Source organism: Hippopotamus amphibius, chromosome 3, assembly GCF_030028045.1.
Source record: "Hippopotamus amphibius kiboko isolate mHipAmp2 chromosome 3, mHipAmp2.hap2, whole genome shotgun sequence".
Taxonomy (NCBI): Eukaryota; Metazoa; Chordata; class Mammalia; order Artiodactyla; family Hippopotamidae; genus Hippopotamus; species Hippopotamus amphibius.
Genome location: NC_080188.1, coordinates 54,998,484 through 55,020,422, shown reverse-complemented (window position 1 = coordinate 55,020,422; position 21,939 = coordinate 54,998,484). Strand labels below are relative to the sequence as shown.

At 43.1% G+C, this 21,939-nt stretch overlaps 1 protein-coding gene across 10 annotated transcripts in view; it reads left to right on the top strand.

Annotated features, from left to right (window-relative positions):
• The window catches only part of WDFY3 (WD repeat and FYVE domain containing 3), a 250,654-nt gene that overhangs the window by 225,216 nt on the left and 3,499 nt on the right, over positions 1-21,939 (top strand). For 9 of the 10 annotated variants that reach the window (XM_057728829.1, XM_057728822.1, XM_057728824.1 and 6 more), the window contains 11 exons: positions 3,537-3,628; positions 3,847-4,059; positions 6,396-6,543; positions 8,212-8,366; positions 9,320-9,478; positions 12,084-12,263; positions 15,091-15,273; positions 16,392-16,488; positions 18,796-19,119; positions 19,728-19,839; positions 20,234-20,431. In XM_057728829.1, coding sequence (XP_057584812.1) covers positions 3,537-3,628; positions 3,847-4,059; positions 6,396-6,543; positions 8,212-8,366; positions 9,320-9,478; positions 12,084-12,263; positions 15,091-15,273; positions 16,392-16,488; positions 18,796-19,119; positions 19,728-19,839; positions 20,234-20,431 — 1,861 coding nt within the window. The remainder of the gene's footprint in view (positions 1-3,536; positions 3,629-3,846; positions 4,060-6,395; positions 6,544-8,211; positions 8,367-9,319; positions 9,479-12,083; positions 12,264-15,090; positions 15,274-16,391; positions 16,489-18,795; positions 19,120-19,727; positions 19,840-20,233; positions 20,432-21,939) is intronic. The other variant, XM_057728828.1, reaches the window with a different exon arrangement.

Below are 21,939 nucleotides of genomic sequence, written 5' to 3'. Positions count from 1 at the left end.
CACAGTAGTGTTTTATTATGTTCACTAATAATTGACCTTTGGAGAATGCTAGTCTCTTCCCTAGGGACACCACTTTCAAAGAAACAGATACAGAGAGGTGCAGAAAGAAAGAGATACCCCCAGTATTCCAGAAACACTCCGTCCATTATAATAATCTATGTCGCAGGAATGTTCTAGCCAGACTACTTACACACCCACCCAAATCGTCTGCTTTGAAATAAGTGAATAAAAGAAAGGTCGTGTGTGTTTGTCATGCTCACCTTCATAACAAATCATCTTCCCTCCTTGAAATCACACACTTTAAAAAACACTATTTGCAAAGAAGAACTAAAGCTATAAAACTCTTAAAAAAAAAACATAGGGGTAAATCTTCATGATCTTGGATTTGGATCAACAGCGTAAGCAAAAGCAACAAAAAAAAAATAATAAATTGGACTTTATCAAAATTTAAAACTTCTGCATCCAAGGGCCATTATGAAGAAAACCTACAGAATGTGAGGAAATATTTGCAAATGATGTATCTTGTAAGGGCCTAGTATTCAGAATATAAAGAACTCTTACAACTCAGCAGCAATAAGATAAGCAACCCAATTAAAGGGGCAGAGGACCTGAATAGACGTTTCTGCAAAGAAGTTATACAAATGCCCAGTAAGCATATGTGAAAAGATAGACGCTCAGCATCATTAATCATTAGGGAAATGCAAACCAAAACCACAATGAGGTACCACTTCACATTCACTAGGATGGCTATAATGAAAAAAAAGCACACAAACGGAAAATGACAAGGGCTGGTGAGGATATGGAGAAAGTAGAACCTTCATATGTTTCTGGTCAGAATGTAAAATGGTTTAGCACTGTGGGAAGCAGTTTGGTAGGAAACGCTGAATTGCCATATGACCAAGCAATTCCACTCCAAGAATTGTCCAAAAGAACTGAAAACAGGGACTTAAAGATCTGTATGTGCACATTCACTGCAGCATTATTCACAATAGCCAGATGGTAGAAACAGCCCACGTGCTTATCAGTGGGTAAACAAATTTTGGAATGTACATCAAATGGAATATTATTCAGCCATAAAAAGGTATGAAGTGGGCTTCTTAGGTGGCGCAGGGGTTAAGAATCTGCCTGCCATTGCAAGGGACACGGGTTTGATCCCTGTTCCAGGAAGATCCCATATGCCGTGGAGCAACTAAGCCTGTGCGCCGCAACTATTGAGCCTGTGCTTTAGAGCCTGTGAGCCACAACTATTGAGCCCATGTGCTGCAACACCTGAAGCCCACGTGCCTAGAGCCCGTGCTCCGCAACAAGAGAAGCCACAGCAATGAGGAGCCTGTGCATCACAACGAAGAGTAGCCCCCACTTACTGCAACTAAAAGAAAGCCCGCGCACAGCAAAAAAGATCCAACACATCCAATAAAATAAATAAATAAATAAATTTTTAAAAAAAAGATATGACGTAATGATAAATGCTACAACATGGATGAACCTCAAAAACATTACACCAAATATAAGAAGCCAGACACAGAAGGTCACATAATGTATGCTTCCACTTCCATGGGATGTCCAGAGCAGGTAAATCCAGGGAGACAGAACACAGATTGGTTGTTACAGGCGGGGAGAAGCAACTGTTTGATGCATTTAAGATTTCATTTTGGGGTGATGAAAATGTTTTAGGATTAGATAGAGGTGGTGGTTGTACAATATTGTGAATGTACGAAATGCCACTGAATTGTTCACTTTAAATGGTTAATTTTATGTTATGTGAATTTTACCTCAATATAAAGAAAATCAAACAAAATACTGTTTGTCTCTCTACCCAGAAAAGATAGTAAATGATGCAAAGAAAGAGCACTTAGGTTTTTTTCACCTCATCTTGTACCCTTGGATATACATGAAGGGGAACTACAGAGTAGCAGAATCAGACCAAGAGTTTTCTACCGACGGTTCCCTTTAAACGACATTTTAACATTGCAGACAGAACTGATAAAATAAAATTATATCACACAGTATTTAGGGATTATGAGCAAAATGTTGTAAAGTAGATTATATCTCAGGTAGCTTGGAGATTATTACTTGCTTCTTATTAGGCATAGAGGGCATTTCAAGAAGGGTGGGATGGGGGCAGGGCTGTAATAGCTTGATTGTTTTATTTTTAAGTTATATGGTGATTTTTCCAACAAAGCCAAGACATTCCTTTAAACAGTAAACTGATTTTTGTATCTCACTTATATCACATTGTAAAGAATCCATCAGATTACAAGGATGAAAACAAGATTATTTCTAAAGGAAATATTTTTACTGGCCCTTACTTGGAAACTGCCTTTCGTGTTCTAAAATTTGAACAATTATACTCCTCTGCGAAAAATTTTAATTCAGCTATTTATCTAACCAACTGCTGTTAAGCTAGTGAGTCAGCAGTATCATTTATAGCGTCATTTTTCACAGTGACTATCTGATTTGTGCCTAGGAAAACTCTGTAAGCTAAAGTTAACTTTTTGATGTTATTTTGTAAAGAAGAACCTATTTCCTCAGATGCCAGTCCCATTTTTAATGTGTTTTGTTGTCAACAGATTTCACAGCAAATGGTTTCTTTAATATCTTAGAGATTATCTGGCTTTGACTTAAAATAACTGTTTACATGGAATAAATATTACTTGGTTTTGAATTATTGCCACTTTTTTTTTTCTACCAGGTAGCCCCATAGTCTTTCCAAATGTTTTTTCTGTTAAATGATATAACAACAAAAAGTTAAATTGTTTCAGGTTTTATTTCTTTAATGAAAATCCTTACAGCAAAATACATATGGGTTCTATTAGAGCTCTCTCAAGAATTTAAGAATCAGAAATATGAGAAACCACATGTATTGCACATATTTCCAGAAGACTGTGGTACTTTTATTTTCTCTTAAGCCAAGAGAGCATTCAGACTGAAAATGGCTGAGGAGTTAGGTATTCTTTCAATAACCTCTTCCATGTGAATGACAGAATTTTGTCAGAACATCCAGACAGGAAATGCAGTACTAGGTAACTGGTGTTGACTCACCAAGCTTTAAGCATTCTGGAAAAGCCTAAATGAACGTTTTTGAGAAATTGTTAATGGTCTTGCAAATGAGCCGTCTTAAGGGGCTTAAATTGATTTGAGCAGTTTTTCCAAACTGGAAACAGTAGCCCCATAAAATATTTCCTGGAGGAGCCCTGTGGTCAATTAAGTTTCAGAAACAGTGTATCTAATATCCTTCCTAGAGAAAAGCCTGCAGGAAAGAAAGAAGTTGAACCTTGCCTAACTCAGCATTTTCTGAAGTCATTTGACCCAGGGAACCCCTCAGTTTTGCTAACACTCAGTAAATCTCTCTGAGGGTGGGCTCTGAGGAGTAGTCTTGGCGAAATACCAGAGTGGGCATCTCTGAGGGTTCTTTCTGATGGTAAGATTTTATAGTTCTGGTAATGAAACTAACCCACTACTGCTCTGTTGCTTAAAAATGAAGTTACTATTTATCTCCTTCTTGTATATTCTTTTTAATGTATCCAATTACACAGGTTGTAAGCAAAACGGCACCAAGCTTGGTGATGTTATCCTTCCACCCTGGGCAAAAGGGGACCCTCGAGAGTTCATCCGCATGCACCGTGAGGTAATGGGAGTACCCTTTGCAGTTGAACTGAGATTTCATTGGGTCACTGACCACAGTACAAAGAGAGGACCTTGAGCAGTGTATCACCCATGGGTTTAAGTTACTAATGTTGTTTGTATGAATTTTAGATATTTTAATTCCTATTGACCACCTATTGATACTTTCTAAGGAAGTAATAAAAGTCAGCCAGTGACTGAATCTGTGTTCTGAAATTACAGGCTTTGGAATGCGATTACGTGAGCGCCCATCTGCATGAGTGGATTGACTTAATATTCGGCTATAAACAGCAGGGTCCTGCTGCAGTAGAAGCTGTAAATGTCTTCCATCATCTTTTTTATGAGGGTCAAGTGGATATCTACAACATAAATGACCCCCTAAAGGAGACAGCCACCATAGGGTTCATTAATAACTTTGGTCAGATCCCCAAACAGGTATGAATCTTTTTTCATATCATCGCTATTTTCTGTTACATTTTTTAAGCTCTGTAATGTTTCTATAGGTGGTAGATGACTATATAATAATTAAGTTTAGATGGAGTTTTTAATTAAGAACCATAAATATCACCCAATAGGTTCAGCAGTTCCCTAGATTATTACTTTCTCCTCCCTTTTACAGTCCAGATAAATAGAAGTTTTGTTGGTCAAAGAGCACTTTCCCTCACAGACTAGTGCAGGGTGGGCTCTCCTGTCCCCACACAGTTCCTGGCAGGAAGATGGGAAGAGCGTGGTCAGGGAAGCAGATGGGGCCTTGGGGGCCACGGGATGCACAGCGGTGGGGTGTCATCCCACAGCCAGTAGAAAAACCAGTGCGGACGTTAAGCATTGTCATGTGAAGTCATGTTTAGACTTGAAAGATCATTCTGGTCACAGCCACTGTGAGGAGCAGGAGGCTCTCACAGCAGTTCCAGGACACAGACAGCAGTGGCTGGGATTCAGCTATTGCTGCAGGTCTGACAAGTGCTGGGGGGTGAGGGTGCACACCATGAGAACGGCTAGGCCCAGCCCTGCACCAGCTGTTCCAACCACCATCTGGAACCTGGGGAGGAAGACCCAGACCCTCTCAGCGCCCAAATCTGTAGATCCTTCACCTTCCTTCATCCCAGGTGTCCTGGGCACACCAGAAGGGCAGGGTGCACCAGGAGAAACTGCAGCACGGTGGAGAAGTCTCACTTTGCTAGCCTTTCAGGGCACCACCCTTTCCCTAGTGCCCTGGCTTCTGCATCGTGGCCCTGGCTATCCTTCTTCGTTACTGCTCCAGATATCTATCCTGAACTTCCTTTTTGTAGGTTTACCAACTTTGAGGCTTCTGGGGTTGATGGGAACACAGAACAATGGCATGTCTTTGTTTGTGGAAAAGCCATGATAGACAGCAGGACAGCCTGTAACTGCACCACTCACAGTGCAGTCTGATCCCTCAGTGTAGGAACCAGGTTTACTTTTAAAGTGAAATGCTTGTTGATAAACTCTAATCATAGCAGAAGAACTTAGCCCTTTTTTGAGGGTTACAAGTACAGTAACCGTGTTTCATACCTTCTGGGAAACAAATACTCTGAACAAAAAAAAACCCAGACACATGCACTGTTGTAAGATTTTTGTTTCACTTTTGAGTTTAAGAGGCAAATAATCTGGGAGATAGAGTTTGGATACTAACATATTTCTAGGACATTCGAGGAACTAATAGAGAATACTTCCAAGTGTAACCATCCTAGAAACAGCTAAGCTTTGTGGTCACCATATTGATATATCCTTATATACACTAGCCTGGCCTACTCTGTCCTCAGGTCCTTGTAAAGTTCTTCAGTAAATGGTCATTCATGAACATGCTTTGAAGTATGTGGGTCTTTTTATACAACTTCAGAGTCTTGTCTCATGATATACATTTATAAGAAATAACAGAACCCTGATCTTATGCCCTGTATGTAGATAAAATGGGAATTATATGTTTAAAGTTTTGGGACCCTAAAATGTATGTCTTCTGCTATACAAAGCATTTTTTTTTTTTCTATTTTTTTTCTCCTGGAAATCCAGAATGGCAGATTCACAGAGTGTGATGGTGGTATAGTCATCTTAAATCTCATTTCATCTGTTTTCCAAATATCTTCTTCAAATATCAGATTTCCAACAGAAACGACTCTGCCTATTTTGAAGATCTACAATATTTGAAAAACAGTCATCTTAAATGTATATGAATACTTTTCAGTCCTTTAGAAATACTGAACAGAACTGCCAAAGATCTTCTTTTTTTTCCTTTACAATATTGCAAAGTAAAAAGAAGGCAACAATGTTCATACTGTCAGCAAATTTAGTAGCACCTGAATGGTACAGAAATGATGTCATGTACAGAAAGCCCATGTTGGAGCCAGAAATATCCCAGTTAGAGAATGGCTGCCTGCCCTTGGTGGCACAGATTGTATCAGGCTGTAAAGAATCGGTTAATTTTTAAACATCACTGGAAAATAATTGTCAACCTACTGTCATTCGAAGAGATTAATTTACTTTTGAAAAATCATCACGAACTCAGTGTAGCATAGAGCACGATGGTAACCCAAGCTTTGGGTAGCAGTCCCGTCCCCACTCACTCAGGTGCGAGGTCTCTGGCAACCTGCTGAGCCTCTTTAAATTTCTTTCCTCAAATGTAAAATGTGGTAATGTGATACCCAATGGTTGTTGTGAAGCTTAAGTGAAATAACAGCTTAATACCTGGCTTATAAAAGGGCTTAATAAATGTTAGCCTTCAATATAAAATGTGTCATCTTCTCTCATACCAGTTATTTAAAAAACCTCATCCACCAAAGCGAGTGAGGAGCCGACTCAACGGAGACAATGCAGGGATCTTGATCCCACCAGGATCTACCAGCGACAAGATCTTTTTCCATCACCTAGACAACCTGAGGCCCTCTCTAACACCTGTAAAAGGTAAATGACAGGAAATAAGCTTTTGATTCATGATTCTGTGGGATTATTTAATAATCTTAGTTTAACAGTAACAGATTTGCTTCTCAACAATAGTGTAATTTGTAATAAGTGCTACATCACCAAATACTTCTTAAATTCTCCTTTTCCTTCTCTATTTTCTTTTTTGACCTATTGGATTTTGCATCAAAAAGAACCCAACAGGTTTCTCCTCTCTGCTGGCATAGAGAAAACTGTAGTATACCAAATCTTATAGTTCAACTTTATATTCTACATGTAGGAAAACTTCTGTCATCTTCATTTACACATGTTCTGCCAATTTAGAAATAGCAGTAAGAAGACTGAATTTTTAATATGCAACCTAAAAGCCTCTTTTATCTAATGTTCTTGTAAGTTATCTTAAGTTATTTTTCCAAGTATATTTTTTTTCCCTTATGTTACTGAAAGTGGGGTCTGGCTGCTCACCTCTGAAAAGCCAATAAAAAAGCAAGGTTGATAGAAAGGTGGGTTTCCCCCACCGGAGGGCACTCCTGTCCAGAGGTCAACTCCCCACCCACTGACAGTTAGTGGGCAAGAGCTTTTATAGACGGAGGGAGGGGGCTGCATGTAGAAACAGCACAGTCAGCTCTGACAGTCATCTTGAAATTGGTCGTGCAGTGGTCTGACCACTGTCATCTTGATTGTTTTTAGGTACAGTTAATCTTCAGTTCTAGGGTTGGTTTGTTCCCATTTCCTTGAGGCCAGTTCTCTTGTGGGAGCATATGTCATGGCTACAGTCTGGTCATCGTGTGGTTAACTTCTCCCTGGTGGGGGTTACAGTATTTACAAGACAGCTAAAAGAATATGGCTCAGAATATTATCTAGAGCCCTTGAGAAGGAACTAATGGTCCTTGACTGTGCTTCATGACTAGACTATTATTATTTGGTCTCCTTTGATTATTTTCCTTTGCCTCAGTATTTTCTCACTTCTCTGATTAAACTTATTCTTTGGCTAAGGTTTTTCCACAGACAAAAAGCAGGCAGAGGACATTGAGGTTAAGGACCATAGGGCCCTGCTCCGTTTCACTTAGAATGAAAAACTATTTTGCAAAGTCTTGAAGTTGTCACTTAAATCCAAAAATCGGAGCATCAAAGTCTGGTGGATTGGATTGGCTACCAGCTCTCTGCCATTTGTCTCATTCCACAGACTTTGCCCTGTGCCGGCTTCAGCCACTGCCCAGAGATGGTTCTGGAGCACTGGTGTGGTGGGCGGAGTCCTGGGGCAGAGCCAGGCTTCTCGGGGAATGTCATAGCCTTCCTTCAAGAAGCCTAGGGCTGGGAGGTGCTGAAGACCAAGGTTGGTGGACGGTCTGTGTGGCATCCTGGGGAGAATCCCACATCACTCTGGCAGTGCTGGGGATCAAGAAGGCAGGCCTGATGGCTGGGCGCCAAACCCAAGCAGCTGTCCAGAGACAGGCAGGCTGGAGACACCAGTCAGGGTCGATGTCCGTCCAGCAGGTCTGCGGAACACTCAGAAGCTAAGCCCTACTTACTTCTAAGGTCATTTTGTCTTAATGTAGGTGTCAAGACGCTTGATTTGTATGACTATTTGAGATCCCTTTACCATCCCCTATGGGATAATGAAGTTTGTTTTCCTTGTCCTTGTTCTAACGTGTTGACTTGTTTTTATAGAACTCAAAGAGCCTGTGGGACAGATCGTGTGTACAGACAAAGGCATTCTTGCAGTAGAGCAGAACAAGGTTCTCGTCCCACCAGCCTGGAACAAAACTTTCGCTTGGGGCTACGCGGACCTCAGCTGCAGGCTGGGCACCTATGAGTCAGACAAGGTTTGCATTGTTTCCTGTTTGCTCATTTAATCTTGCTCTTCTGTGGCCTGGATCTCCTGCTTACTAGGGATGGATAGAGCTCAGGCCAAGGGCTTCTCAGCTGTTCCCCCACAGCCCAGAGGAAAGGAGAGCTTCACTACATCAGATCAAGATAAAGGAGCTAGTGGACAAGTCATGTCTCCTGCCGAAAAGCTTCTCTTAGAAGGCTATAAGGTTATATACTAGGGGCTGGCAGTCCCAGCCCTGCCCTCCCCCCCCCACCCCCCCTGCAAAAAATTCCTGCAGGAGGTCCTAGCCAACCAGGTATTCGGTATTTCTGCCAACCAGAAGAGCCTCTTTTTGAGTCATCTGGTCCACTTATCATTTCACTACTCTTAAATGGCTGGCAGAAAACGTGCCACCCTTCCCCCAAGAAGCAGCAGCTACTGTTTTGAATCCCATAAGCATCTCTTGGAGAGGCAGCACCTAGTGATCCTTTGGTGCCCTCTGTTTGCCCTTGATGGTCCTCTGTTGAATGCGCAAGGAACATAGTCTGTGTGAGTTGGTAACAGTTCTATTCACTCATGCTCTTATGAACAGCAGCACGCATGCTTTCCTTTTACGTTCTACCTGGCTGCAGCAGACACATCCTTTCACCAAATCACCCCCTGCATCTCACATAGCATCATACAGTCTGAATGTCATTTTCCTGGACTGGAGAAACTGGAGACCCCCATTATGAGCAAAGTTCTTATTATGGTTTTTAACAGCAACTATAGTTAGGAGGCTGTAGGGAATAGTTCAGAGTAGAGCTTCAGTGAACTGTTGATAGTGGAAACCAGCCCAGCACGTACGCAGGTATTTGCCTGTGGGGGACCTGCATAGAGGTTCTCCTTCACGCGGTACGCTTGTTGTGTCTCAGGAGTTTGTAGTATATAATGGCATGTGTGTCTCACATCTGTTCTGTTTTACAGGCAGTGACTGTTTATGAATGTTTGTCGGAGTGGGGCCAGATTCTCTGTGCAATCTGCCCCAACCCCAAGCTGGTCATCACGGGTGGAACAAGCACAGTTGTGTGTGTGTGGGAGATGGGTACCTCGAAAGAAAAGGCTAAGACCCTCACTCTCAAACAGGTAACAGAATGCAGAAGATGGACATATTCCATCCCAGCTGCCCACACTCTAGAGAAACTGAAAAACTTCCTTAATTCCAAGGTGATTCAGAAATAAATGGACAAAACCAAACAATCTATGTTCTGTTGCTAGAAATGGGCCTTAAAAAAAAGGAAATGAAATCAGAAGATACTATTTTTGAAAATGATCTAAGCTTTCCTTTTTTAAAATCTGAAGTAAGTTGCCTTTAGGTAATTATTTTTTAATATATTTAAGTAATATAAATGTTTCTCAGAAGTTATGTGTAGATTCAATTTTTGCAAACCAAGTTATATTTGCTGTTGATACATAATAACTTCTTTTCTGGATGGTTTTCATTTATCTAGACCATTAAATCTTTGATTCTTTTGTTTTTCTGTTTCTTCATTTATCATATTTTTTAAATTTATTTATTTTATTGGCTGTGTTGAGTGTTTTTTTGCTGTGTGCAGGCTTTCTTTTAGTTGCGGTGAGTGGGGGCTACTTTTCCTTGTGGTGCGCGGGCTCCTCATTGCCGTGGCTTCTCTTGTTGCAGAGCATGGGCTCTAGGCGCGTGGGCTTCAGTAGTTGCAGCACATGGGCTCAATAGTTGTGCCTCACGGGCTCTAAAGCTCAGGCTCAATAGTTGTGGCGCGCGGGCTTAGTTGCTCTGTGGCATGTGGGATCTTCCTGGAGCAGGGATCGAACCCGTGTCCCCTGCATTGACAGGTGGATTCTTAACCACTGCACCACCTAGAAAGCCCTCATTTATCATATTCTTGATATGACAAACTCCTGAATGTATTCAGAAGAACCATTGTTTTTATTAACAAGTATTTTTTTTTAATTGGGGTATAGTTGTTTTACAGTGTTGTGTTGGTTTCTACTGTATAGCGAGGTGAAGTCGAGTTCCCTGTGCTATACGGTTCTCATTTGTTATCTGTTTTATACACAGTACTGTATATATGTCAACCCCAATCTCCCAATTCATCCCCCCACCCTTTCCCCCTTGGTGTCCATACATTTATTAACAAGTATTTTTGATTGCTTGTTATGTACTGACTCCATTATACATTTTTTAGCTCTTTATTGGAGTGTAATTGCTTTACACTGTTGTGCCAGTTTCTGCTGCACAAAAGTAAATCAGTTGTATTTATAGTTATATCCCCATATCCCCTATTATAAATTTTTAATCAAAGCCAGAGTCCTTTTATAATTAAGCCATCATCTTTTAATATTTCATTTGTGCATTTACCATACAGGTTTCTTTTTAATGGAGTTTATGTCTAGGTGTTTTTTGTGATACAGACTTGAAAAGTAGTGTAACAATATCTGTTATCTGTTGAGCACCTGCCGTGCTCAGGGCACTGTGCTAGGGGTTTAAAAAATATAAAACTCCAATCTTGAAATTCTACAAGCTCATTATTAGCCCTATTTACATCTGAAAAAACCACGGCTTAGAGAGGTTAAGACACATGCCCACATCACACTTTGCTGTAAAGCCAGGATATAAATGCAGTTCTGTGTGACTTCAAAGCTATTTTAAAGCCAGACTCAAACAAACAGTGGTGTTTTAAATAGCTGTGGAAAGAATTGAGCCCCTTGTACTTACACCAACAACTGTCTATATAGTCCAGAAACTTCACTGGTTGCTGGGTCTAAAGGTGGGCCCGTAAGAGACCTGGTCTTGCCATGAGCAGATACAAGGCTGGCAGTGCAGTTTGCGGATCCACGTGGTCTTGGTGCAATATTTTCAACTTAGAAAATGGACTTCGAAGCTAGTTTGCCTATAACCCCTCAGTAGACAGTACTTCTTACTTAAAACAGCCTTCTGGGGTTTGCTAAGTATATAGTAAGGGTGTCTGCATCACCAAAATTTTAAGCCAGCTCATTAAGTACATAGTAAATAGTCAGGAATTCCTAACAGTAATCTGAATCTTTTTCTTCAAAACATTTATTTTCCCACATTGCCATTTCCCTGGATCCTGTTTCTCTTCATATTCCAGCAAAAGAGAGACGTTTTTATTCTAGTGTGAAGAAGGGGTCCCTCTCGGGCACAAGAGATGTCTGGGTGACTCCAGTTCAGTAACAGGCGCTCAGCAGACACCTCAGGACCACATTTTTCCTTGTATCTTTCTAGGACCATGTACTACAACCATACAGTTAGATTTTTAAAAATCCATCCAATTGTAGTTACTTAGAATGGACTTAGAGGAGTTGATGGCACAAAAGAGTAGATTCCAAGTTTAAATTCTGAATTTGGGGGCCACAGTCAATACATCTCCACGTGGAAGTGGTGTGAAGAGACCCCAGCTGGGTTGCAGTTGCCATTCTCCTTTCCTTCTAAGATACTGTCCTGCGTCCAGGAGAGAAGTAATATAGAAATGGAGATTAGAGCCTCCAGAGTCCGCCAGACTTCTCTCTTCCCTCTGGTGGGATGGGGCAGGGACAGCGGCAAGAAGAGGATAAAGACCTTCCAGATACTGCTGTGCAAGGCACTCCCTCCCAACACGGGTGCCCGTCAGCTGCCAGTGCTCCCGGCTCTCCTGGAGTCCCGTGAGGAGCACTGCCACTGTGGTCAGCCTGGTTTTGTCTGTTCTCCTTTTAGGCCTTACTTGGCCACACGGATACTGTCACCTGTGCCACCGCGTCATTAGCCTATCACATCATCGTCAGCGGGTCCCGTGACCGAACCTGCATCATCTGGGATCTGAACAAGCTGTCGTTCCTGACCCAGCTCCGAGGCCATCGGGCTCCCGTTTCTGCTCTCTGTATCAATGAGTTAACAGTAAGTAGTAAATTGGCCACTTGGTTTACTTACACTTTGTAAGAAGACAAGTAGTTCTGGCCAACATACATTAAAACAATGACCCTACGTGTTTTCTAAGTTGATAGGCATGCATTTTATAAAAGCCACTTGATTTTGACGTTGTTTGAAAAGTGAATGGATATTTAAGTTTGTAACCCAGAGAGCAGTTTTGTCTTAAAATCCAGTCACTGCAGCATACTTTAAAGAGCAAGCTATGGCTCAAAATAAAACATTCTAGAATACGCTTTTTTAAAAGCAGGGAATTTGTGGGATTTGTTAAAATTGTTGAAGTTTTGTGAAATATATTCAGAGTATTATATAAAGTGAAAAGAGTAGCATTTGGGTACCCAAACAAGAGAAAAATTCTTGTAAAACTGTTTTCTAAACAGATTTCAAAGTTATCAAGGAAGTTATCTTTTCTCAAAAATACAGTGAATCAGAAGAAAACAAATGCACTGGCATAGGAGCCCCCCCACGCATACTGAGCAGAGAGGCTAGTCATTGCTAAGCTGTGTTGGTAAACAGGGGGCACTAACGGTAGAGCTAGACTAACAAGGTCTCTGGGTGCAAGGGACAAGTGATCACATATGCAGAGCCATCTTGCAGATCAACCAGAACCCCCCGGCCTCATGACTTCTTAGCTCTAAATATCCATTCCCACCCTTCCCCTTAGCCCTGCTCAGGATCGTCCTACATGATGCAGAGTAGTTCTAGACAAGTCATAACATCACCCGCAGGCAGCTTTCCTTTTGAGGGAGGCTGCGTCTTTAATTTCTATCAGAAGATGCTAAGTGCTGTGCTTTTAGTCAAATACCTTGTAGTTACTCAAAGAAAAAGGAAAAGGGAAGTTACTCAGTTCTAGTTGATGGCACTTAGATTGTCTCTTAATAATAGGAGTAATCAGAGTTGGGAATGAGTGGGAGCATGTGGGGATAAAAGAGTCAGATTTGGCTTTGGTATATTTGAAAGGCTTAAAATGTTTTTAGAACAGCACCTTGGGTTGGTCCTGCAAACACACCTAAGAGGTTTATGGAAATGTCAGTGCAACAGAACCCCTCTGATCCGTGCTGTGTTGCTCTGAGTCAAATGCTTAATCTCACTATTTCAAGCATGTTTCAGGGTTGTTCTTAACCTAAATGCTGAGAATTTTATTTAGAGTTGTTATTTGAGCCAGCATCCACCCATTAGATTGCAGTAGTTGATATTTTGCAATAGTATGTATTTGATTTCTGCCACACTATGGATATGTTTGATTTTCCCCTTTTAAGTTGCTTTTGTAACTTCTTCACAACTCATGAAACTATTTCTCTTTCTGTTATATTTGTGCAGCCATTGTCAAGTCTGCTTTACTTCAGTCTACACCTTGGGCGTAAGCTGCCTTGCAGCTGCCCTTTAATTCTTCTTACTCTCAGCCCTCATAACCACAGGGCTGGCCATAATGAGCTCTAATTGAGGTGCCCTGGAGTAATTGCAGAAGGTGTTGCATAGTGCAGCATGGAGTGGCTGCCTCCTGTCTCCTGCAGAGACTGAGGCCATTAATTAAAACTCAGCTGCTGACACTCATAGTCAGAGGTGGTTCAGGGGCTGATACAGAGGTAGACACAGCAGTGCTTTCCTAAGTATTACTTTTGTTTGCGTTTTGGTTTGGTTCTTGCCACCTTGGTAGACTAAGAGCAGAGGGAAGACGGGGGCGGCTAGGGGAGAGAACAGTAGCGAGACCAGCACAGACAGTGGTTTGGAAAGATCCCCGGGCCTCCTTATCATGTCACCCCTGCCTCCCCCTTCCCCTCTTTCTTGTGTTGGTATGCTGTTCAGTGTCCAGCTGCCCTCTGCTTTTGATAACCATCTTCCAATTTCTGTAGGTTCTCGTGCGCCTACTGGCTGTACTGAAACTCACTAGGTCATTTCCGAAGTCAGTACCTCGCATCAGGCCAGTCAGGCTATCTCAGGGGTAAAGGAGGCCTCATGGGATGGTGAATAAGCCTTGGGATGTCTAAACGGTCCACCATACTAACTGACACACAGTAGATGCTCTAGGAAGTGTCTTAATTCCTTTAACAGTAGTGGATTGTACTCTCACCAGACTGTATTCTCACCAACCTGGTAGAATTTGAAGGAAAAGCTTAGTTTTTTTCCATCTTTGAAACTCATAAAAACCTGAATTATCAGCGCAGGGAGTCTTCGGGTTTATTCAGTTTGCCAAGAAAAGACCTATGTGTACTAGTTTTCTTCTTTTTTTCCTCATTTCCCCACCCTTATTGTCAATACAGATTTTTAAATTGGATATTACAATGTTACCAAGGTTTCATCTTTTCACTTACTGAAGAGAGTTACAGCTGTACATGGACTGAAAGATTTCTCTTCTACCCCGTGGTTTTGGTGATTGGGCTCATTTGATAAAATTAAGTAGATTCCTGCCTCTCAATGGAAGATATAAATAGATTTTGTAAACAAAAGGAGGAAAAAGAGTAGTTCATCACCTCCTCAGATTACAGATGGCTTTGACCTGGAATGACGCGGGGCTCAGCCCTGTGCTGGGGTATAAGCTGAGCGAGGAAGGGCTCCCGCCTCTGCCTCCATGCGAGACCACCTTGGCCACAGCCTCCACACGACCTCGAGTTCTTAAAGAGGCCTGTGTTCAGGCTGTCTTCTAAGTTGGCAAGCACTGGATTCTAGGCTACCTCAGAAATTCCCCAGTCACTAGTCGGAGGACTGAGAGGGATTCTGAGAGCTAAGCCAAGGATTCAGTTTGCTTCTGAAACGAGAACGTCATCCGGAGTGAGTGACGTTTCTCTTCACCTCTCAGGGGGACATCGTGTCCTGTGCCGGCACGCACATCCACGTGTGGAGCATCAACGGGAACCCCGTCGTGAGTGTGAACACCTTCACCGGCAGGAGCCAGCAGATCACCTGCTGCTGCGTGTCGGAGATGAATGAGTGGGACACACAGAACGTCACCGTCACGGGACACTCGGACGGTGTGGTCCGGGTAAGTCGGCCCTGAGGAAACGCATTAGGGTGTGTGCTGCCCTGGTTCACCGGAAACTTCTGAAGCTGTCCACAGTTGAAGGACACCTGGAGGTTGTCGCATTGTTTGGCAAACTCTCACTCGGATGCAAAGACGAACCTTGGCCGTTCGGTTATCAGACGTGGAAAACAGCAGCGACTCGGCTTCTTTTCTTCCCATTAAGTATATCTGTTAGTGCTGTTAACTGCCTGACAGCTTGACACAAGGTGACTTAAACACGATTTCCATGTCACGTTGGGATTGCTAAAAATATCAATGTCATGTATTGGTTTTTCAGCTTATCAAATGGCTTCTTAGGGAAAATGGGGACTGTCTCAGAGAATCACAGAGCTAGAAAATGCTTCCAGGGGCCTCAGGTCATCCATTCATTCCTTGTCTGGAATCCTGTGTGATGTCACCTGAATCCTAGATACTTTATCCTTTTCTTAGTTTTCATGCTTTAGGCCTTTACGGAAAACGAAATTTTTCTCTTGGGAGATTTTTCTTTGTGTCTTTCTTCTTTAATTGCACTCTATAAAAGCAGGGAGCAGCTGGTTGCTGCCCTTGTAATCACAGTCACATGCTGAGCAAGGATGAGGCCATCGGGTACTCCCATACCACACCCTGCACCTCAGACGACAGGCACGGTCCCAAAGCCAGCTGTCTGCAGGGCAGCATTCCCGGTCACCCCGTCTGGGGCATCGGAAGAGCTCCGTAGCCAAAGACATCTGGGGATCCTGCTTCCTCTCTGCCTTCCTGGAGATCTATAGTATATATTAGTATATGCAAAGTTCTCAGGGGTTTTTGTAGAAAACAAAGGTGTACTTAGCTGAACTATGTTTTTGATATCTCTTTGACCCCAGTCCTTTTCCCTCGACCGTGAAACACCCACTCACATCTCGTGGAACACGATTTCGGGAAAACCGTTTATTTGTAGGCAGTCCCTGCCACATTTGTCAAGATGCAGGGAGATTAACTATACACAATAATAGAAATTAAGTTATCTGTTTAACCCTGAGAACCCCATCTTCATCTATTAACTTGTAAATTGTTTCTCTAATCTGTTCAACTTTTTTATTTCCATATTTATTTAAATTCAGTTTTGGAGAATGGAATTTTTGCAAGTTCCTGAAACACCAGCTCCTGAGCCTGTTGAAGTCCTAGAAATGCAGGAAGACTGTTCAGAAGCACAAATAGGTATTTAATACTTTCTAAAGAGGTTTTCGATAGTTTCCATGGTTTTTTGTTTTGTTTTAACGTCATTATGAGTAAGCTTATCTCAGCTGAGATAAGCAGGAGCCTGCGGCTGGGTGTCGCTGTCAGAAGCGGGGTCGCACCTCGTGCGTTGAGGCACCTGGGCAGGCACGCAGGGTTCTCTCTGGCTCACCAGGCAGCACCCCTCATGGTCAGCTTCTACGTCCTATAATAAGTACAGTCACAAGCTCCCTGGAATACCAGAGGCGTGGGCTTTCAGTTCTGAAAAATAACTGAGCAGATCCAGAGGGCGCAGTGTTGGATGGGTCAGAGGGCCACACCTTAGTCCCACATCTCTTCCACCCGTCACTTGAACAGCTCGCTATGAGTGATAGGGCGGCATCGTGTTTGTAAACTGTTCACAGAAGCAACCAGGGTCCACGCCCCGAACCCGCTCAAGAAGGACATAGATGAAACAGAATCCTGGTGATCTGTGTTCTACTTTCTGCTATTTGTGAAAACTTTAAAATTCTTCAGTGAGATATAGAGATGGATTATTTTTATGCAGAATGCACTGCCAAAGAATCAGGCTAAGATGTGCTTTGGGTTACTGAATCTCTAGAGCAGTTACCCCTCATCAATTTAGAACAGTTGGTGCAAGAGACTTCATAGAAAGGAACAGGGTTTTAAAAGTTCAACCTCTAGATCACCTCTTCATGGTTAATTTTTGTACACTGAGAATTCAGCATGAGTTTGTCGATGTGAGGGAGTTGCTAAGGGAAAAGGCTTATTATCAGAAAGATACAAATCCCCTGTCTTCGTAGCTGAAAGTAGCCTTTACTGTCTTTGCCAGAACCGATGGACAGGACATTTTAATGCTTGTATTACTTTAATGCATGTAAATTTCCACATAGTCAAATGCAGCTCCGCTAAGAACGTTATCTGGGCGTTCGGGGACCTAAAAATTCAGTTCAATTCAGTTAGTATTTGGGGGTTAATAACTGTTGTGTGTCAGACATTGGATTGTGCGGCCCATTGAGAAGTGGGTCCCTTTCCTTTCCTTTTAACAAAGCATGTAAGTGAATAACAGTGGAAGATGAATGAGAGAGATAGAAGAAGGGGTCAGACTCAGGGAGGAGAGACATTTGTACGTCTTCGTACACCTTATGTTTTCATATCGTGAAGGAAGTTTGGCAGAAGTGGCAAAAGGGGAGAGCAGCCCACGGGGAGGATTGACTTGGGACAGTGTTGAAGTGGTGGAACTTGAGGGCAGTTGCCTGCATGAAAGGGAAGACAAGCTAATGGTTCTCTGGAAACCAAAGCTGTTCCAAAGACTGCTGTCTGAAGACGTTCATGATTATAAGCCATTGCGTAAAAAAAAAAAAAAAACCCAACAAACACTAAAACTAGTCAACTAGACTCTGATGTTAGTAGAAGGGAGGCAAATTAAGTATTTCTCTTGCTAAAAAATACGTGTGGTGGGCTGGTGCTTGCTCACTTGTTCTTGCTCTCCTTTTTTCCAGTCACATATATTTATTTCCCATAAATTTTCCCTGCAGTGGGCTTTATTGCCGAGGAGTTGAGATGAAATGCACAATAACAGTAGAAAGAGGAGGAAAAACAAAATTCTGAATTAAAGCTTTCGTCCATAGTTCATTCATCTGTGTGTCATTTATATTGACTACTGTTATGAAAGGCACTGTGCTTGGGACCCCTTCTCTCCAGCTGACCGCTGTCTTATAGAAAGAATGACCAAAAGTAATAGTTTGGGGTGAGAATTTTAAATACGTGAGCGCCATACAGCTGTTAAAAGGAGTCCAGAAGAGAGAGTTACTTTCTGTTGCAGGAACCAGGTAAGATTTAAGCTCTGCCTTGGAAGATAGGTAACATCAGAACGCACAGAGATTGGGAAGATGGGTGTAGGTAGGGCCAACCCGCGTGTGCAAAATTAGCTGTAAGGCAGAGCCGGGCTGTGTGGAAAGCAGAGTTGGCACCGTCCAGCTGAACTGTGGTAGGAATGTGAGGCAGAGGGTCATGAGAAATTCACAAAGGCAGGTTTTGGCCAGATTGGGAAAGAATGAATGCCAAGCGAAGAATTTTGGCCAAAGCATTCTATGAACTCTGAAATTCTACCGTTTTGCTGTGTGTACCTAGCTGAAAATTCTGGCAATTTATTTTCTCTTATGGTTATATTGAGCTTGAAATAGTATGTCTCTTGTGTCTTAACTAGTAGAGGAAAAATACCAGTGGGACAAAGCTGGGTCTAACGGTAGTGTGTGTGTTTTCTCATTCTCCTGATGTGTGACCCAGGGCAAGAAGCCCAGGACGAGGACAGCAGCGATTCCGAAGCAGAGGAGCAGAGCATCAGCCAGGACCCCAAGGACGCGCCCAGCCAGCCCAGCAGCACCAGCCACAGGCCCCGGGCGGCCTCCTGCCGGGCCACAGCCACCTGGTGTAACGACAGTGGCTCTGACGACTCCAGGCGCTGGTCTGACCAGCTGAGCCTCGACGAGAAAGACGGCTTCATATTTGTGAACTATTCAGAGGGCCAGACCAGACCTCATCTGCAGGCGCCCCTTAACCACCCCCACCCCAGTCCCATCGAAGTGCGGAATCACAGCAGATTGAAGCCTGGTAACGTGAAGTCTGGTGTCTGTTTCTCACCTCTTGTGGGTGGCGCGAGGGTTGGTAGACTGAGGCAGTGGGCTGTAGCTCTCCCTTGCCCCAGCCCTGTGACCGAGGCCACCCACAGGGAGGGCCTCAAATTTCTTCTTGTGTAAAGTGGGCTTAGAGGCCCTCGGGGATTCTGTCCTACAATGGTGTTTGCAATATGTTGGACATTTTTTGAAGAGAAACAGCTCAAACCAAAACTTCATTCACAAATTCTGGAAGCCTTTGAAAATGGGCAAGCTATTGATTATCGATAAATAGATAAAATTGTATTCGCAGGTAACTTTGCCTATGATGGAGTCAGGGGCAAGGTCCTCAGCTGGAGAAGTTGTGTCTTCTTGTGCTGAGGATTTCCCCTTCTCCATAGGTGTCTTTGTGAAGGCCTGACCTGGTCCATGGTCAATGTCATGTTAGACTGCTGTGCGTTTAACTGAGGCAGCGGCTGCTGGGACCCAGAGATGCTGCCCGAGCTGTGTGCTGCAGCACCCTGGCGTTTGAGGGCAGCGGGTCAAGGTGCCCCTACCAAACCCTCCCCTCACTTGCTAGTCACGCATGGCACTCTTCCACCCCAGGGTACCGGTGGGAACGGCAGCTGGTGTTCAGGAGTAAGCTGACTATGCACACGGCCTTCGACCGGAAGGACAACGCGCACCCAGCCGAGATCACCGCGCTGGGCGTCTCCAAGTACGTGTCTACGCTCTTGCGGGGGCCATTTGCTCAGCCTGGGCGCGCACACTCAGGCAGTCTCTGGAAGCACAGGTTTCATTTGCATCATCACGTGTGGTTCCAACAGGTGAATCAGAAGAAGAAACATGCCAGTGTGTGGATTTCATTTGCAAATTTCAAAACCAAAAAGCTTTGCCATCTCTGTTCCTCAGATAACGGCATGGTTTGATTCAAGGAGAGTTGAAACGGAAGTGTACATTCGGGCTGAGGTCCATTTTTGTCCCTTTACACGCACGCCCTCCTCCCCACGCACAGGCCCACCGGGAACCCGATCGCAGGAAGCTCTCCGCCCACGTGGTGGTGCCGAGGCCAGGGCCTTCCATGCGGTGACTCTGCGTCGTGTCTCCTGCAGGGACCACAGTAGGATCCTCGTGGGCGATAGTCGAGGCCGGGTTTTCAGCTGGTCTGTGAGTGACCAGCCGGGCCGCTCCGCCGCTGACCACTGGGTGAAGGATGAAGGAGGGGACAGCTGTTCGGGCTGCTCCGTGCGGTTTTCTCTCACGGAAAGACGGCACCACTGCAGGAACTGCGGTCAGCTCTTCTGCCAGAAGTAAGATGAGATACGAGCTTTCTGAGCATCTGTGGGTTAAGCTCTGAGGGTGTTCGTTAGGCCTGGCACTTAGGTCATGAATTGTTCCCCCTTCCAGTGAGCTGTGTCTGTCTTAACCGGCCTTCACTTCCTCCTTGTGCTTTTTTATTACCGTTGTAAAATATTTGTCATGTTGGAAAATACAGAGGTAATCATCACAAACACATGACTCAGAGTGGGAAGGTGCTAATATTTGATCACATTTGCATATAAAACAGTAGATTCAAGTCCCCTCTTCACCCTCACCCACACCTTCTCCATGTGTTTATACTTTGAGTGCATATGTTGTATTCGTAGATAACCCTGTATTATTGTTTATTGTGTTTTCAGTTTTACATAAATACAGCATACTCTGTACCCCTCTGTAACTTAATTTTTTTTTACTCAACGTTGTTTTTGAAATTCATTCACATAAATAACTATTATTCTAATAATTTCATCTTAACTGCTGTCATATTTTTTTCTATGAATATATCGCCTTCCATTTTCTGTGAATTTATCTCATTCCCTTTTGATGGACTCTTAAGGGATCTTCTTTCGTTTTATCAATACTACAAACAATGCTGCAGGGCACACCCTTATAAATGGCCTCTTGATACGCAAGCTGGAGTTTCTCTGCAGGAGATACCCCACAACAGAATCGGTAAATCATAGATATACGCGTGAGCTTAGCTGGATCTTGCCAAATTACACTCCAGAACAGTAGAGCTAGTTTACTCTACCACCAGCAGGATATATACAAGTTCTCCCAATTCTCATTCATACCTCGTATTGCCAGACTTTTCCACTTTTGCCAATCTGATAGCCAGTACTACTTTGTTGTTTTAACTTACAGCGCTTCTGAGGCTGAACATCTTTTCATATGCTTATTGCCAGTTAGAGTTTCCTCTTGGGTAATTTGGCCCATTTTCCTTTTGCGTTTGCTCTTCCATTTTTTTTTCCCCTACTTGAGTTGTTTACCTACTCTGGGCTCTAATCCTTTGTCTTTCATATGTCTTGTAGATATCTTCCGCCATTCTTTGGCTTGTGTTTTAACTTTATGTATGTTTTTTCTGTCACAGAAGTTTTTAATTTTGATATGGTAGCATATATTTTTATGACTTCTGCTTTTTTGGGTCGTAAAAATCTTTCCCTGTCCTGTGATCATAAAGATAGCCTCATTTATTTTCTTTTAAAAGTTTCACAGTTTTATTTTTCACATTTAGGTCTTTAGGTCCAGATCCATTTGGAATGTATTTGGGGGTATGATGTGGGGCAGGGATCACTTATATTTCACCATTATGAAGAGTCAGCTGTCCCATCACCATTGATTTGGATGCCATCTCTGTCATGCCCTGGGGTCCCACATATGCATGTACAGTCCTTACTTTCCATGGCAGACAACAGAAAAGACCCCATGGGCAGTACCCGCTAATGCTTATATTGCCTTGCTAGAGAGACACTTTCACAGAAGACACAAATTATATCGT